General features: G+C 43.2%; 1 protein-coding gene across 2 annotated transcripts in view; it reads left to right on the forward strand.

Moving 5' to 3' along the window:
• The window catches only part of tbx22 (T-box transcription factor 22), a 23,427-nt gene extending 4,895 nt beyond the window's left edge, over nucleotides 1–18,532 (forward strand). The window contains exons 1-8 of one of the 2 annotated variants that reach the window (XM_086307345.1): nucleotides 11,267–11,651; nucleotides 12,087–12,345; nucleotides 13,508–13,609; nucleotides 13,685–13,859; nucleotides 15,909–16,073; nucleotides 16,873–16,937; nucleotides 17,241–17,326; nucleotides 17,420–18,532. In XM_086307345.1, the coding sequence (XP_086163471.1) occupies nucleotides 11,516–11,651; nucleotides 12,087–12,345; nucleotides 13,508–13,609; nucleotides 13,685–13,859; nucleotides 15,909–16,073; nucleotides 16,873–16,937; nucleotides 17,241–17,326; nucleotides 17,420–17,946 (1,515 nt within the window). In that variant the 5' untranslated portion in view covers nucleotides 11,267–11,515 and the 3' untranslated portion in view covers nucleotides 17,947–18,532. Of the gene's footprint in view, nucleotides 1–11,266; nucleotides 11,652–12,086; nucleotides 12,346–13,507; nucleotides 13,610–13,684; nucleotides 13,860–15,908; nucleotides 16,074–16,872; nucleotides 16,938–17,240; nucleotides 17,327–17,419 lie in introns of those variants that run through there. The other variant, XM_086307343.1, reaches the window with a different exon arrangement.
• The last annotated feature ends 191 nt before the right edge of the window (nucleotides 18,533–18,723 follow it).

The raw sequence follows: 18,723 nt of genomic DNA on the forward strand, positions 1-18,723 counted from the left end.
AACAACATCCCAATGTTCTATCTATCTATCTATCTATCTATCTATCTATCTATCTATCTATCTATCTATCTATCTATCTATCTATCTATCTATCTATCTATCTATCTATCTATCTATCTATCTATCTATCTATCTATCTATCTATCTATCTATCTCGTAACTCCTGCACTCCCAGCATGATTTAGAATTAATAACAGTTAATCTTTATGTTAAAGCTATGTGTGGTGTAACCCATATTAAATGGTTTAAATGGTAATGATGCATCTAAATCCAGTAACTATCCTCAATTTTACAAAGGGGATAGTCATCTAGAGAAGGTTGTAGAGTTTCCCTGCAGTAAAAACACATCCATTGCAGCACAGTATTTTTCCAAAGGGAATTACAGTGTTCATCTTAAAACAAATTTCCTATTCATGTACAGCATATAACCCACTGTTCTTTAGCTTAAACAGGCATTTTCAGCTTTGTGACTTTTGGCTTAAAAACTGAGAATTCTGCTAGATTAATATTTCCTATATTCTTCTCCTCTCTGCCGTCTCTCCCAGCTTGTGTCTAACTCGAGGCCAAACCAGCCAAACTCTGACAGTTTGACCTTCCTCAGAGGTCACTCCTATTCTTACAGCAGCCAGCCCAGCACGGCCTCCTGCTTCAACACAGGCCAGCCCTGTATAACTGATCATACCGCTATCCAGACTCATTCTGCAGAGATGTGGGAATGAAAGGTCCGATTAGGGCCTGCTGGAAGTATTCAGCACACAGTCGCTACCCTGCCCGGCCCATCACTCCAGTCGGCGGCCCCCTTCTAACCAGCCCCTGCTCCCCTCCGTCCTGCGCTCCTCAGAGCTGTGATTGGCATGTGAATTACAGTGTGTGGTGATGATAATAAGAGTGCTAACCGGGGCCAGGCCTGCGCCTTCGAGCCAGCAGCCAATCCCAGCTGGCACAGCCTGAAAGACAACCGCTGCCACCATCTGAAGAGGCAAATAAAAATGACAAGCTAACTGTTAAAGAACTGCTGATTTTTCACATGTTTTAAAAGCTTTTGTAGCTCTGCCAGATCTTTCTTTCTTTTTCTTTCCACCCAACTTCTTCTTCTCCTAAATTTTCACCCTTCTCCCTGGCCGCCTGCGACCACATCCAGATACACGAAACCCCTCATTTATCAGGGAAATCTAAAAATAATCCCTCCTCTGCTGCGGTGTGGCTTTGATAAAAAAAAAAAATATTGGTGTTCAGAACGATTGTGCGCTGTGGGACAGAAACAGATAAAGACATGCGTGACGGTTCCTCAACAGCTTTCCACCGCATGCATGTGAAACGACGGATTTCCCCCCCTCAAATAATTACTACTTCCCCCTCTCACCATACGTGTTAACAACAGCGAAAGGAGCACTCAACACATTTCAAACTCCTGCTCAAGTCAGCGAGCCATCCAGAAAGTGTATTTACGTTGGAGCGTCGTTCACTTTTATGCATCGCTCTATCCAAAAATTCCCAAAATCGTGTGGTAGTTACACATTACAGTATTAGAAAATTACACCCTAACACCCGGCAGATTAGTTTTTCACCCCTTGACATCCTTCTGGGAAGTAGAGCTCTCATTCCCAGGGATCTATTCCTAAATCCCAACTTTCCCGGTGCCCCGTTCAATCAGCGTCCTGCTTGGCAGAGTTGCCCCGTCTGGGCTGTCTGCGAGGGAGAAAAGATGCTCGGCTCAGACCCTCACATGCAGAGTCTGACTCTCATTATCAATTACGGCTGTTTTTGTTTCTTTTTACCACAGCCATTAACCACACTGTTACTGGCAGCCAGGGGGAGTTAGTGAGAGAAAGAGGCAGGCAGAGAGAGAGGGAGAGAGAGAAAGCAATTTTCATCAAAAAGAATTAGCTATCCAAACAAGTGAGACGAATGTGCCGTAGAGTCAGTTTCACAGTTGGCCTCATGAAAGCATTGTGGACAGATGAAGATCTATATGTTTTTAATGGGAAGAGGGTGAGTAGTAAGGGATAAGTAAAAGCTTAGGGAGAGAAAAGAGGGAGGGAGAGGGAGGACATAATTCACAACACACTTGTGGTGAGAGGAGGAGGAGGCCTGCATCTTGGCAGAGGCGCTCCTCTCCTCTCCTGCTTTCCTCTTGCCCTCGCTCCTTTGTTACCGGGCTGAGACAGAAGGAGCCAGTGAAGGCTGGATGCCGTGACACATGAGCCATTAAATCTTCCTGCACTGCGGGCAAAGGGGGAGGCGGGGGCAGCAGTACCAGGCCCTGTGCCCAAGATCCCCACATGCTGCCAGGCTAGAGACCCAGAGAGCAGACAGCAAGAGGGGATCCACAGAGGGAGACAGAGTTTCACCACGTCTATAACTATTGTAATAACTCATAACAACCCCCCCAAGACTAAATGATCTGTAGTTGATTTAGAAATGTGCTGCTGAGGAGCAGAGACAGGCTGAGCTTTCTATCTAAACTAATCTCAAACTAATTTTTTCTGTCATATGCATTTTGGTACAAATTTAACACCAACCGGATACCTTTTTCTTTTTTTTAAACAACACAATGTTTATAATACAGTGTTCCCAATTTCCACTATGGGAACTGTTATGACTAACATTATTAATGGGTGTGTTTAGCCGCTCACGGCACATAGTTGACATTATGGTCTTGATTAAATATTGGAAAAGTCAACATAGCTTGAAGCACAAGACACAGCGCCATTACTACAAGTTAACTTCATATCAACATAACTTCCAGGAGACGGTTTGTTTATTGTTCATTCCCTTAAATGTGTCAAGCTGAAAAGCCTCAGATCCTCCGCTTCTCATAATGCAACCAGGTCCTTTTCAGGCGTCTCTCTTGGCTCAGAAACGGCCTTTCTTGGGTGATTTCATATGTGAGTGTACGGTAATTTCTCCATGTCAAGTAAAGGCTAATGAGTCTGTGCTGTTTGTTTGTGGGTCGTTCTGCAGAGCAGCTTCAGTTTTGTATTTAATAACTGAAGCTGCTCTGTTGAGTTGAGATCAGATGACTGGCCATTGGCCATCGAAGATGATCCATTTCTTGGAAACTCTTGTGGTTCTTTTGCAGTGTGTTTTGGGCCATTATCCATTTGCACTGCTAAAGGCTGTCTAATCTGTTTTACACCATCTGAGAAAAGAGTACAGGCGTGTACACTTTATAGTTCATCTGCTTCTATCAGCAGTCACATCATCAATAAACACTAGTGCAGGAGTGGGCACCTCCAGGCCTCGAGGGCCGTATCCTGCAGGTTTGAGATCTCACCCTGGGTCAACACACCTGAATCACATGATTAGTTCATTACCAGGCTTCTGGGGAATGACACGACTTATTGAGGAGGTTATTTAGCCATTTAAATCAGCTGTGATGGATCAAGGACACATCTAAAACCTGCAGGACACTGGCCGACACAGGCCTGGAGTTGCCCCCCCCTGCATTTGAGTCCCACTTCTACTGCAAGCCACACATGCCCATGCAATAACACTACCTGCACCATGTTAGGCAGGTAATGTGGTATGTTTCAGTTACTTTTCTCTTCCCAAAAAGTTCATTTTGGGTTCATCTTAGAACTGTTCAGGCTCTTTAAGATATTTTCTGACAAAGTCTCATGTGGCCTTCCTGTTCTTACAGTTTTTCCTCAGTTGCTTTGGTGCATTTCTCACAACAGAATTGATCTCTGCACCACTACTAAGGCTCTTCTCAAAACAATTAGTGCAAACTGCAAAACATGGTGGATAACTTGCAAGAGTGAGTCACTTCATCAAAAAGAAAAGTCAGTTGCTCAAAATAAGTAGTCAATGCTTCAAAAGCAAGTCCCTTAATCAAAACAGATTATTTTCATCAAAAGCAAGTACTTATATCAAAGTGTCAGGGCTGTCACAATTACAAGTCATTACACCAGCACCTTTGGTCACAAAATCAAATGGTTTGAACATGTTCTCATTGTGACGGATTTCTTTGTAGGTGCTTCCCAATGACATGTCAAGTCTGGACAGCATGCATGGCATGTTGAAAACCATAACTTGTAAAGGAAAATCAAGACACTTCATATGCACTCTTGATAATATTTAATTGAAACTGTTCACAGCATTGTGCAACTGGGGAAATACAGTAAATCAAACATTTTACAGCAAACAAACCCACTTAGACAGTAAACCTTACTGCAGTAGTTATGAAACAAAAAAAAAAGAAGAAAAGAAAGAAAAACACCAAAAAACTGAAAAACAGACACTGTTGCATATCAATCAATGATATCTAGATGCTCCCGTCTGTCTGCCCACATATTTGCATCAACATCACAGCAAATGTCAGCTCTATCGATGCATCGGGGAAAGCATCTTCTGGAGTATCGAATCCACCCTCTGCAAGACTCTGCTGTGATGTCATCACAAGCTGCATCCATAGCTGCTAGCAGGGTCATTTGGGTATGTGGATGCCTGTCATATACCTTCCACCTCCAGGAAGAGAAAAACTCCTCAATTGGATTTAGGAATGGAGTGTAAGGAGGAAGAAATTCCATAAGTATCCTGTCGTGTGCTGCAAACTACTGCCTGACTACAGCAGAGTGATGGAAGCCAACATTATCCCAAACCACTACATGCATTGTCCGATTGTCACCAGGATCATCCCTTTCATTTTGTGGGATTAGGTCCCTATAAAGAGCGTCCAGAAAAGCCAATAGGTGTTGTGTATTGTATGCACCAACACGAGGAATATGGGTGTGAACGCCATTTTCTGAGATTGCTGCACACATTGTAATATTTCCTCCTCGTTGGCCTGGGACATCAACGGTGGCTCTTTCTCCAATGTGATTGCGTCCACGCCGTCTGCCTTTTGCGAGATTGAATCCCGCTTCGTCAAGATATACAAACGTGTGCAGGTGTTCCCTGGCTTCCAATTCCAGGATACGCTATACAAAGGATGAGAATGAAAAAGTCTGTAATGGTGCATTTGGCACAACAGATTGTACAGTTTGAATTGTAAATAGGATTACAGTAACATGCATAAATGTAAGTGCAGTGCATGGCCTAAACTTTTATAGTAAACAGAGGTACATATGCAAACATGTTTTACCTGTACATACTGGTGACGGCGCTCCTTCACTCGATCACTGTTCCGTTCAAATGGTACTTTGGTACTTATGAGAGCATGAGGGTGGGAATGGATGTTTGTGTCTGTGTGTGCCTGTATGTCTGTGTCTATATGTCAGGTTGGGTATCAGACGCCACCTCTCTGGGGACATCTCGAGGCCTCCAAGGTTTGGAGGCCTATCTCCACCCACCACCACTTCCCCTGCCGGTGGCGGACTCCCTCAGGTATCGGTGCGTTGGTGGTTCTTTGTATCTGGGGGTGGGCGTCCGGGTACACACCGGCTCACTCCTTGGCGGCCGCTTATTGGGGCTCGCTCGGGCCACTTTGGAGGTGGGGTGCCCCCGGCCTCTCGGCCTGGGGCTCGGTCACTCAGGCACAGCTGGCTGCCGGCGGAGCTCACGGGCGCGTCACTGCAACTCCCCCTGGCTTCTGCTCCGCGGCTGCTGAATGAGCTCTCATCTGGGACTCTCCTTAGCTCTTACTGGGACAGTGGCGCGGCTGCCCCTCTGTGGGTCTTCCTTGGTCTCTTGTGTTCTGGGGGCCTCTGGAGTTTTGATCTCCTCCATACCTGCTTGATACCATAGAGGACGGGGCTGTGGCTCCCCACACTCTCTAGCAGATCATTACATGGAGAAACCTTTGGAATGCAAGCATGCTGATCCACACAGGTATGCACACAGGTGTACACATGGGTATTCACAGATGCGGACTACAGCTTTCTTGGCTGCTGCCTCAAAGCACACTGTGCGCTGTCTATCTTGCGTGCTGCACAATATCGTTTACTATTTAGTAACTATTGATATCTATGACTAGCTAGTTTATTGTGATGGTGCTTTTTTTTTTTTTTTTTTATTATGTTGCTCTTTGTTGTTTGCTGTCTCCCCTGTTTTTTTTGTTTTTCTTTCTCTCCATACAGGTGACCCAGGAGTTTTTTTTTGTTTTGTTTTTTTTTTGTTTTTTTTTTCTCTCTTCCCCCCCTTCTCACCGTCTCTTCTCCCCTTTGGTTTTCTTTCTTCCTCTCCCCCTCTTTCTTTCATTCTTTCCCCCTGTCCTATTAAAAAAAAAAAAAAAAAAAAAAAAAAGGATGACAAAGGATGAACTGAAGCTCCGCCATCACGTGATGTCACATGCTGCTGTTTCTGATGTCACTTCCAAAAAAACAAAAAAAAAAAAAAACAAAAAAAAAACCAAATGGTACTTTGTACAATCGCTTCATGGACATTTCATTCCGTCTGAGGACTCTGTCTATGGTGCAAATTGATATTGACTGAATATTTCCGAAGATGGTGTCATCTTCTACGACAGTTCTTTGTATTTCTCTCAGTCTCAAAGCGTTGTTTGCAGCCACCATTGCACAAATTCTTTCCTCTTGCTGCGGAGTCAAAAGTGGACCTCTTCCACCTCTTCCAGGTTGTCTGGCAGTCCTTTTTGAGATGCAGATGAAAAAAACAAACAAAAAAAACACAAACATAAATAAGCGCAAACATGCTTACAGTAATTGTTACAGGACTATCATTCAAAACTCCTTTCTTTACAGCATTACTGTATTGTACCACAGCACACTATGCCACACCTGGGCCTAGTCTGCGCTTCAGTTACAGTACGTCTATATGTAAAGATAAGGTCATGTCCTAATGCAAGTCTCCTGTAGGACTATGAAAGTGCAGAGCAAATTAGTTTGTGCTGAATAACTACATTACAGTATGCTCACCCGTTTTCCCGACGAAATGTCTGAATAATAGAACTTACAGTAGTTCTCCCAACATTTGGCTGCACCCTTCGACCAGCCTCGGCCATTGTGAGGCCATGGTTTATCACATGATCCACAAGTGTTGCCCTGATTTCGTCAGGAACGTGTCTATGTGGTTGGCCTCTTCTTACCCGGTTTTGTCCTCGTCCTCCACCGATTCTCACCCCTCTTCCACAAGGCTGACGTTCCATGTTCTGCAGTTTTGTAGATTCAGTATGCACCTCATGCCTGTCTGTTGGTTTACACATTATATATATACACTTGTAGAGTAGGGGATACTATAACGCGATTCACCTGTGACTGGGTAGAAGAGGCTTTTCATTGGTTGCAAGTAAGAGTAACACACACCAATTTTCATTAGTGTGAGATAAGGTTCACCTGAGAAAAGTAATTTATGGAGATTTTCATGGAAACTCCTTAAAAATAGGGTTTTCAAAATGGGTGTACAAATTGTTTGACAAGATGTTCAAAAATTTTGAGTGCACTGACACAAGCAATGAAATGAAGACTATTAGTTGTAAGGACAATGACTATTCAGCCGGTACAAGTATAAATAATTGTGACATTCATGATAAAAGCAAGGAGATAGTGATGAATAGCAAGTCAAAAGTGACCATTCTTTAGATATTTGTACTTACTCAACTGCTTCATGTCCAAAGGCATTTGGACCTGTTCATTACCTGCACCATGTTAGGCAGGTAATGTGGTATGTTTCAGTTACTTTTCTCTTCCCAAAAAGTTCATTTTGGTTTCATCTATCTTAGAACTGTTCAGGCTCTTTAAGATATTTTCTGACAAAGTCTCATGTGGCCTTCCTGTTCTTAAGTGTAACCCATATACTCAAGAATCCTCTGAATGTGTGTGTCCAATCTGTTGATTGCAGACAGTGATACTCCAACCTCCTCAAACGTGTTTTTGACTTGGCTAGATGCTGTGAAGAAATGAAGGAAAGAATTCTGCAATCATCCACTTTAGGTTTCCTCTGTAGTCTTTCTGACTACACTATACTATTATTCATTTGGACACTTCTTACGTTTTGCTATCTCTCTTTAATAGTTGATTTTTCTTCCTAAGAATAACCTCCCTCACTGGCACTGACATGTTTTCAGAACTCATGGTTCCAGTGAAGAGAGACCAAAAGAGAGAGATCAACGGTCAACTCCAGATCTTCTGCCTGCTTAATTTGTTACAAAATAACATGAAAAGAGGCCTCATCTGTGAAACTGCTTTAACTGTAGGATTACTGCCGAGCCTCTGAAAACTGGGGACTGTGTATAAAAATGTCTGAAATTCCTGAGCAGTTAATGAATACTTTTGTTAAGCTGCCTGAAGTAAAGGCGAAGGCCTGCATTTCAATCCCATCTTGATTGTTTGGTTTAAAATTCAGCTACAAAATGATTCAGAAAAAAAAAAGTTCTTTGGGGACCTAACTGTAAATCCAGAAATTAATTTACATGCGGTGATGATGTGCAGAGAGTGTGTGAAACTCCCACATGCCGGATTTATGTGTTGAGTATATGATGGTCATTAAATTCACAGTTGTGAACATAAACAGCAAATAGCTCTACAATCCATTTGCTGATAAACTTAAGGGTCTCTTACATTTTTTTTACCATTTCATCATCAGATTTTGGAAGATAGCGTTTGGATGACGTTCAACAGCAAATCAAGAACCACGATGTGCTGGCACACAGAGTTAATTAATTACAAGTAGAAGAGGATGTGATCAGTCCCAGTGACTCTCACATGAGTGCTGCTGCAGATGCAGAGGCAGTGAATGTGAATGAAGGCTTCATTCCTGCAGGGACATGAAAGTCTGAGAGACACTGCTGTACCTCCAAGAAGAGGGACAAGGCAGAGGTTATGAGTAGCAGATGTGACATTACACAGATGCACATCCCTGGACATGATGACATGAGGATGAATAGCTTCTGTTTGGGCTTCCTTATGCGTCCTTTTCCACGTCTGCTTCGAATGGAAAACAGGAGCAGACGATGACAATAACAGCAAACAACACAAAAATGAGCACATCATTGTCATAGCAGTCATAGTACTCCAGGTGAGCCGTCATCCATGTACCAGCACAGAGCAGAGAGGTCACATCCCATTAGAGCCACCGTCCTACATTTAATCACTCTGCAAACGTCACAGGAGACAGGCAGTGGAAGTTTGACGTTTGGCAAGAGAGCTGGCATCCCGTGCCCAGAATAAGCCTCTCACACACACACACACACACACACACACACACACACACACACACACACACACACACACACACACACACACATGACCCAACTTAAAACAAACCATAAGGGAGCCCCGTCACATCCATTCAGCAGTGAGCCACAGACAGCCAGGCCTGTTTATAAACACACACGTTGCGAGCTGTGAGCCTGTGCGCACATACAGCACATGGGTGTGTGGCTGGTGGTGATTATTCTTTGGGCCCTGGCCTTCAGCTCCAAATAGGCACAAACTTGGAAAAAACAAATAGCTGTGAATAAACAACACGAAAACTGAAGTGCAGATAATAGAAAAACACTTCTTATGGACAAATAAAGGTCCTTTAGTTTAAGGCCAATTATTTGCTATTAATTAAGGCCCTGTATACAAATCAACAGCATGGCAGCGAGAAGCCGGAAGGCGAAAAAAAATGAATGGGAAACCTAATTGCAGCTGGTCATCGAACTTCCGCTTTAATGGAAACCCGAGGCCTCCCTCTTAATTGGATTTGAATCCCTTGTTTCCGCCAAGCGCGTGCACGCATATTGTGTTTAATAAGAGGAAACATGTGTGCCAGCCATCCCTGAACGGCCGCAGGTTTGCGCCAAATCAGAAAGCAACAAGAAGGTGCCGGGCCGTTTAGCAGAAAGCCAGGCGAGGCGATCGCTCGTCATCACTCTCCTGACATCCCATAATCCCATGAGAAAGATTTATGAGCTGACTGGCGAAGACAGCACGGAAAGCAATCTCTCAAACATGCGAGGAAAGAGACTGCGCAGGCTATTTCTATCAGTTTTGAGCGTCTTTTTCCAATAAAAGCCAGCAGGAACAGCAGCAGCAGGCCGCAGCCAGATCCGATCTGCTACACCCTCCTCCTCCTGAAACCACGGCGGGTGTTTGAGATGCTTTGCAAGAAAACGACAAGTTAGGAAAGAATAAACACGAAGGCCGGGGTCCGACAGCAGGTTATATGATGACAGGGAACATGTGATTCCGGTTGGTCATAGTTCTCCATTTCCCGGCTGTTGTCAGAGATTTCCATCAGCAACCAAACCAACCGTGCTGTAAACACAGCCCTCATTTGTTTTCTCCTCAGAGCAATTACACCATGTGATTAAAAAACATTTTAAATAGAGCCTTTGCTGACTTTTATTTGTGTAAAGCGGATCTATTTCATGTCGAGCAGTAATGTAATAATCCCGAGCTGTCATTACAGACCCTTTTTCTTCCCCCTGTGCGCCAAACTCCATCTGATCCACGCATTTATGAGAACCAGACTATTGCGCACAACCTCACCGGGTACCACGAATAAGAACCCCACTTCTGTACCAAGGAAACGGGAGACGTGAGCGCGCTTTACGGAAAGCCTTCAAATTAATATAGGAAATGTTAGCTTCAGCAGACATGCAGAGAGTTTCACGGTGATATTTTACCTTCCAGATGGTCCGAGTTAACAGATCTAAATATTTGTGCCTTTCGCCTCCTTACAATATTTGACAGAATAAGTGTATTAACCTATGGGCCGTCTAAATAGGAGAGCATCTTAGAATGCAAATGAACGGCTTATTTTTTTAAAAAAAAAGTCCTTTACATTACAACATTTACATTTGACGAAGATACAGGATAAATTCAAGCCATCAAATTTATTTTTGTCTTAAACGTTTAATTTTATTATTTAATATGAGTCGAAGATTACTGCCCAAATTTATGAACTGACCTAAGAATTTTGAATTTCTGAGGACAGTGAGGCGCGCAAACATGCTCCTACAGGCTGTTCCGAGACCAAAGTAACACACAGCAAAAAATATCCAACATCTATCGAGTCCTTTTACTTTTCTCTCAACGTTAAGAAACAAAAAGATATTTCAGATAAGCTTAATTCAGGTGCGTATTGAGCCAAATGGCTGCTTGTTTTGGTTCCAAAGTTCCAACGTCGAGCGCAAAAATACTGATTATGAAATGAATGTCATTATTTCACTCTTTATTATTTCACTTTATTCTCATTCGTTTCAGTTAATATGAATTTCAGGTTACATTAGAGTTTAGGTGGATGTCTACTACGGCGCGGGGCCGCACGTGAAGGAATGCGCGCTCTCCCCTCCTTCTCTATGACGCGCAGAGCGGAACCGGAGGAACGAGCTCTCTGTGAGAGAGGGAAGGCGAGAAGTTGATCCGGTTAAAGGGGGGAAATGTTGTAGTGAGAAGAGGCGTGCCAATAATCAGGGAGGTGTTTTTGATGCGGGCGCGCGTCTCGGAGAACACATGGGAACGCAGCGGTTTAATTACGCAGCGTCACGCGGAGCTCCCTGAGGTGCTGCGGCTGCTGGTGTTTGCTCTGCCTGTCCTCTTCTGAGCGAGCTAGGAGGCTGAACTTTGTGCGGGACGAAGTTAAAGTTCGGGGGAATACAGGAGCCGTACAGACGGTGTTTCCCACCAGGATGCAGGGACTGAGCTCCCGGGCTCACGCCTTTTCGGTGGAGGCGCTGGTCGGGAAGCCCTGCAAGAGGATTAAAGTGTCGGAGGAGCACGAGCCGAGCAGCGCTGACACCAGCGGCGATAGGAGCATCTTTCCCGGTGAGGACACTTTTGCTTAACCGCCGAGAGCACCCTGCTGCTTTTTATTTGAAGGACTTTTACGCACAATTTTGGGGGAAAAAACAGAAAACGCACAACTTTCTAGTTGCAAGGTTCAGTTGATTTTTCATCTTTAGGCCACATTTAAAGTTCTCAAAAATTAAAATTCTCATGATTTAGAATATATTCAATCAGTTAAAACTCAAGAGTTATCACGTGAACTTGCTTTTGAGGAATAGGGCTAAAATTAGCTCGCTCTAGGAACTTTAACATTCATGAAGTAAAATAAGATTTATAATATTACCAATTTTTAAAATTTCCCCAAATTAAAAGAGCTTCCAAAGTTCTGGCTTTCCATTAAATATTTAAAAAAAATAGACACATTTCTGTGTTTTTTCTCATTTCTCTTTTTTCACTCCTTTCCCCACTTTTCAGACCAGAATAAATATCCCATCAACCAGCTACAGAAAGCATGTCCGACACCGAGGAGGGGAGAGGACCCCTCAGCCTGTGACCCGCAGGGACAGACTGACAGATCACAGACTGAAGACTCTGACCCGAGCAGCGAGGAGAAGAAGCCGAAGGAGAGCGACTGTCGGCCGGACAGAGAGGTCCGAGTAGAGCTGCAGGGCTCCGAGCTGTGGAGGCGATTCTACGAGATCGGCACCGAGATGATCATCACTAAAGCCGGAAGGTAAAACATCTGCGCAAGAAAGACTAAATTCAAAGAAGTTCGTGTGAAGTCTTAGCCCCGCACAAGCCGTCTTCCTGCTGATTTTACCAACTTTAACCAGCTTTTTTATTTAAAACGTTTAAACTCCAACTGTATTTGCCTCCACGTTAACAAGCAAAGAGCTACAGCCGTTTTTCTGTAGATCACCAGATACAGTGCAGTCTGGCCGTTATGTTTTTAGTGCCACAGTTTGAGATTTCAGTTAAAACGACAGTTTAATCAGATACTTTATCTTAGTGCAATTTAAACCCGTCGGTTTAGTTTTCAGTCCGGGCCTCTGAAGGGGATTACCCCCGCAAATAAATTTAAAAAAGACTTGTCTACATTTTAATGATAACTGAAGGTGTGCTTCCTCATTAAAGCGTCTGTTGCAAATAAAATCCAATGTGGAGCGGGCTTATCAGGCTATGATAATTACATTAACTGTTCTGCGGTCACAGGTGCGGCTTTATCGAGGATTTTAAAACGCTCTATCAAGATACAACCAATCGGAGGCGAGCAGAAGAACAACAGTGTACAATAAGATCACTCCCTAAACTAACGAGGCAGCTATCATTAAACAAATTATGAGGTTCAGAACAAAAACTGAAAGTGGCTTTTCATCACGTGGAAATATGTCACTTACTTTTGCTTTTGTGAATTAACTCATATTCATGAACTAAACCGTTTTCTAAATCATTCTTAGCTTAGTATTTTACCCATATTTGCCGATCTGTAAGATCTCTTTTATGTGACGCATCGTTTGCACAGAGAAAACTTGTTGTTGGGAGTGTAATTAAGCTTCTATCTCAGGTTCGCAGAAAACGGGTTCTTGCTCAGATAAATGAGTTATTGGAACATGACTGCGCGCGGAAATCTAAGTTCCGTTTACTCAATCACCGACAACACGCGCTGTAAATCTCGGACAGTGACGACGCCCTCGGGGCCCCTGGAGGTCCCTGATCTTTCCTGTGAACCTGGCCGGCAGAAGCAGAAGCGTCTCGGCCTCTTCTTGTCTTTAAGACGTCGCTATAAACTGAAATCCGTGATGGCCAAATACGCATTTAACAGTTTTATTAAGCAGCTTTCATTAAAGAGATCAAACACGACTTCTCTCTTGTTATTTTTCCTCTCCTCTCATCAGGAGAATGTTTCCTTCTGTGCGCGTCAAGGTGCGCAATCTGGACCCTTGCCAGCAGTATTATATCGCGATGGACGTCATGCCCGTGGACTCCAAACGTTACAGGTGAGCGCCGATTTTTTTTTAATTCTTGTTGTTGTTGTTTTTTCCTTTTACTTACACGCGCTTTCCTCCACGCAGGTATGTGTACCACAGCTCGCAGTGGATGGTGGCTGGAAACACGGATCACTCCTGCATCTCGCCGCGGCTCTACGTGCACCCGGACTCCCCGTGCGCAGGAGAGACGTGGATGCGTCAGGTCATCAGCTTTGACCGAGTCAAGCTCACCAACAACGAGATGGACGATAAGGGACATGTAGGTAACCCACACGCTGCCTCCTGTTGCTCTTCTTGCTTTGGATAAGGATCAGATGCACTAAGATTAAAAGGGAGTTCGTTTTTAAAGCGTATGTGCTGAAGATCATTCTTTAATTTTTGTGTATTAGATCATGATATTAACAAATCTTTTTAATCATTTTTATGTGTTTCTGCGTGTTGCTTTTGCTTTTCTGACTGCGTTGAGAGTTTCAGTCCTTAAACTGCTCTCCTACACATTTGTAACATCGAGGGGAAACCTGGATATCTTAGAGGGAGGAAGGAAGCGGAAATACTTCTCAGCTCCAAAGTTTACCGCGAAAGATTTAGCAATCTGCAAATGTTGTGACCAGGGAGGCATCTGGAGGCTTTTCGACTCGATCCTGCTGTTTATACGTCCACGCTGGAACTTGTGTGTTTATGAAATTAATTTCATGTTTAAAAAAAAAAGAAAGAAAAGAAAAAAGACAAGAATAACTTTCTCGAAATCCACATCTCTCGTGGTCAGTGTAAAATCTCAAATGGACATTTTACGCATTTTTAATTAACTTTATTGTCTTCACTTTTTTTTTCTTAACATATTGCTGTTTGTCAGTAAGTGCTGAGTTTATTTTAGAAAGCGTTTCCCTCCACTGTGAAACCTCATATATCACATTACCGTTTTTTTATTGGGCTTTTCTCCTGTGAAAAGAAATAGTCTAGATCAGAGGTGTCAAACATAAGGCCTGGGGGGCAGAATCAGCCCGCTGAAGACTCTAAGCCGGCCCATTGGGCAGCTATAGAAAATGGGAAGGAGTGGATAGAGTTTAAATTTCTATCTTTAATTTCATAAATTTTACAGCTTTTCCTATTAATAAAACCTCTCCACCTCCATCGCCTTTCATCATACAACATCACAGTAATTTACTAACAGATAAAGAGCTAAATTTACAGGAAAGTTACTGTTTCAAATATTAAATATCAAATAATATGAAAATTTTAATGAGTCCACAATAATTTAAAAAACAAAAACGTTTGTAATTACAGGATAGTCTGTTTATATTAAACTGTATTAAGAAGAGCTTTAGGCTTTATAATTACAGAACAGTGAACTATTATAGCCTTTTCTATGATTTTACACATTTATCATGTTGTTTCACCGACCCGGCCCATTTCAGATCACTTAACATCAAAGTGGACTGTATGTGGCCCTCGACGCAAAATGAGTTTAACACAGCTGCTCGAGATGTTAGGACCACAAATTTTTACAGTTGTGCTGTTACATTTACATGTTTATTTGTTTTGACTCTTTTCAGTGTTTTTAATCTACTTTCCCAAATATATATTAAAAAAATGATAATATTAATATTCCACCTCAAAAAATTGTGCTATAAAACCCCCAAACAACCTTCTAGGAGACCAGTTTTACTCCATGACAATATATGAGGAACAAAATAATTGTTTCATATATTTTGTTTTGTTCGCAAAGAGGTCACATGTAACCCATAGTGTATTACTAATAATTTGTCAGACCTTTGTTAGTAATATGACATATTTAACCATATTTGATGTTTTATTAGGTTTATTTGATGAAAGGCACATTTGTGCTAAATACTTTTATAAAACGTAGAGCTCTTCATAATTGTATTTTAAAGACTTGGATAGTTCCTTTCATTATCCTGTTAATCATGTAACCTACTGTCGTGCACCAGAAGAAGATTTATATCTAAAACAGCCTGAAATCCACTTTTTTAATTTCCTTTTTTTAAGAATGAAATTTATTTTAAAATCTGTTTTACATTTAAAAAAAACTACAAAGTACAGCAAAATTTAGTTTTTGCCAGAACTTTCTTTATTTTTTTGGATTGTTAGCACAAAAAATGGAAATGACAGATTTACAAAATTGCATTTTTTTTATTTTAAAGGGGTTTTTTTATATAAAAAACAAAAAAGAACATGCAGCTGTAATACTTGACATGTCCGTTTCTGATCTGAAAGATGATTCCAAATTGATGTCCACCTTAAAAAATAAATAAATAAAAAGCCTTTCATTCTTCGTCTCATGATGCAGATCATTCTTCAGTCGATGCATAAATACAAGCCACGTGTGCACATCATCAAACACAACCCTCGCATGGACTTGTCTCAGATCCAGTCGCTGCCTGCTGACGGAGTGCACAGCTTCTCCTTCCCAGAAACAGAGTTCACCACAGTCACAGCCTACCAGAACCAGCAGGTAACACTCAGCAGCAGTGCTGAAATACTTCTCAATACTTCTCACAAACAGAAGGTTTGAGCTCAGAAACTAAGCGCACTAATGTTGGATTGTTTCTTTAATAAACATCTGACTTTTTCATGAATTGGAACATTAACAAAATGAAGTGATGTTTAATAAAGAAAAATCAGTCAGTGACTCTGTGTTACTACTGTTTGCCAGATTTGACCAAAAAACAGATGTTTAGCCTTTTCTTCCTTGGCACGGTTGTTATGATGATGTTCCAGTGAACAGCTCAGGCTGCTTGACCTCATAAAATGTCCACATTGTGAAGCCAGTGAGGCCCGGTTCCATGTGCTCGCAGCCAAATCATAAATTTGCAGTGTTCTGATTTTCTGCTGGTCCAATTGCTCAGAGAGGGTGTGTGTGTGTTCCCGTCGAGGGGACCTGACCCTGCTGTTGGCTACCATTCCTCCAGTAACAGAGCCCTCCGCAGGGACTGCCAGCTCTTTTCATCAGGGCTCATTTTACTATCAGTGAACGTGTTATTACAGAAACGCAGTAACGAGCTGTGACTGCGCCGACTGCAGCCGTCCACGGCCTATTAAAGCACAGGATAAAACCGAACGACCCTGAACCCCTTCTGCAAGAACCCCTGTTTGACATGGCTGATCGCCTTGGGTGCTGCTGGGAGATGCAGTCCCGCGGGGGTGCTCTGCCACTCTACTCTATTGTAAAAGCTGAGCTCATTGTTAGCTTAAGCACGTCAACCGTTGACAAATCCACTCTAACCCGTGTCTGTTCCTCTCCTCTGGGCCAGATTACAAAACTGAAGATCGACAGGAACCCCTTCGCCAAAGGCTTCCGAGATCCAGGAAGGAATAGGTATAGCAAACTCTCACTGAACGCTGAACATAAACACTTTTTATTTAGCTGAAAGTGCTCCACTAAAGGACCCAAGAGGGATTTAAAGTTCAACCACTGAAATCTGAAGCCACATAAAACCTACAAATAAAGCTGAGCTGAGTAGTGCAGAATTTCACACCTCTCAGTACCAAAATTTAAATACCTGGAATAACGTTTTTCATTGCTTTTACAGTATGTATAAATAAGTGTGTGTGTGTGTGTGTGTGTGTGTGTGTGTGTGTGTGTGTGTGTGTGTGTGTGTGTGTGTGTGTGTGTGTGCAGGGGAGTGTTGGATGGCCTGCTCGAGTCATATCCCTGGAGAGGCCCTTTCAGCCTGGACTTCAAGCCTTTCACCATACAGCTCCAAGGTAAAGTGCTCCAGCTCTATTTACTTCTGAGATTTGACTTTTTTACCGTGTTGATTCAGTGTCTTATTTTTTTCCTGTCCTGTCCGCTGACAGGGAGCTCAGGGTCGCCCACCAGCAGTGTGAAGAGCCTCCTTCCCGTCTCTTCATCTTCATCCCTTTACCCCCTGTCCTGCCAGGACGCCGCTGTCCACGCTTTCACTCTCCCCCTCTACAGCAAGACCTCCACCACCTCACCCAGCATTTCCCCTCTGCCCAGCAGAGCCTTCTCCTCCCTGGGAGCAGACAGACTGAGAGGCTTCTCCCCTCTGCCTCCTCTCACAGACCTCCCGCTGTTCTCTGCGCTGCAGGGGAAGAAACCGCCCCACTGCAGGGACCCGTGTCCTCACGAGTCCCCGGGGTCTCCTTGCCTACTCCCCTTACACTGCCCTCTCAGCCCTCAGAGCTCTCCTCTCCCCCCACATCTCTCAGACACTGTAAGCCCGTATTGCCTCTACCGCTACAGCTTCCCTCTGAACCCCCAGCTTGCAGCCATTTCCCGGCACCCCAAACTAGCCGAAGACACTACAGACTGTCTGCTGCGCCAGCCTCCCTGGCTCCCGACCACCAACCACTGCCTCTGACGGCTGGACGGCACTTGCGGGCTCCGGCCCATTGAGCATAACAATCCCAAAACTGAACACACAAAACAGAAAGGGCTGATCCTCCTTGATCCGACTGAGAGGAGAAATGTGGCTGTGGGGACTTCTTTGTATTTATAAACTCTTTTACACAAACGTGTTGGAGTTACCAGCACAAACAAGCGATCCCGTGGCAGATTGCGAGCAGCTCCTTTTCATTCTGCAATCTCGTCTAGAGCCAGAGAAGCCAAAAACGGAGTAAACAGAAACATTCCTGTTCAGGCAGGATGCAGATTTTTATTCGGGACAGATTGCTTTTGACAGTTCAGTCCACAGTTTTACTGCATCAAGGGCTGTAACAGTGTTACCAAAGAGCATCAGCAATGAGGTATGTAACAGAACTATTATAATGAACGTGTTTGTTAAACTGACCATAAGTGCCCATTAAAGTTTTTTCGTGCTTTTTGTTGAGCTCCACAACTTCCAAATGGTCTTTTTATACACTTTCAAACACGGCAGTGCACACATAGCACACGCATAATGACAGTTCTGCTTGAACATAAATGCCAAATGTATTTCAGAGTAAAGCACACATGCAGTATTGAGCAACAGGAAGCGAGTTTGAAGGAGACATGATGAAAGGGTGCACATTATGTTCCAATTATCTGCCGCTGTCCATTTAAAGTGAACAAAAGCATGTTTTGTGTTTTTGAATCTCTGCGTCAGGCCTGGCCACCCCTGACTAATAACATGAGCTCATCAGATTTCTGTGTGATTTTT

The sequence above is a fragment of the Aulonocara sp. 'chitande type north' Nkhata Bay genome, linkage group LG2, assembly GCF_057382095.1.
Source record: "Aulonocara sp. 'chitande type north' Nkhata Bay isolate Kocher_YH1m ecotype deep benthic linkage group LG2, A_spYH_male_GT1.1, whole genome shotgun sequence".
Taxonomy (NCBI): Eukaryota; Metazoa; Chordata; class Actinopteri; order Cichliformes; family Cichlidae; genus Aulonocara; species Aulonocara sp. 'chitande type north' Nkhata Bay.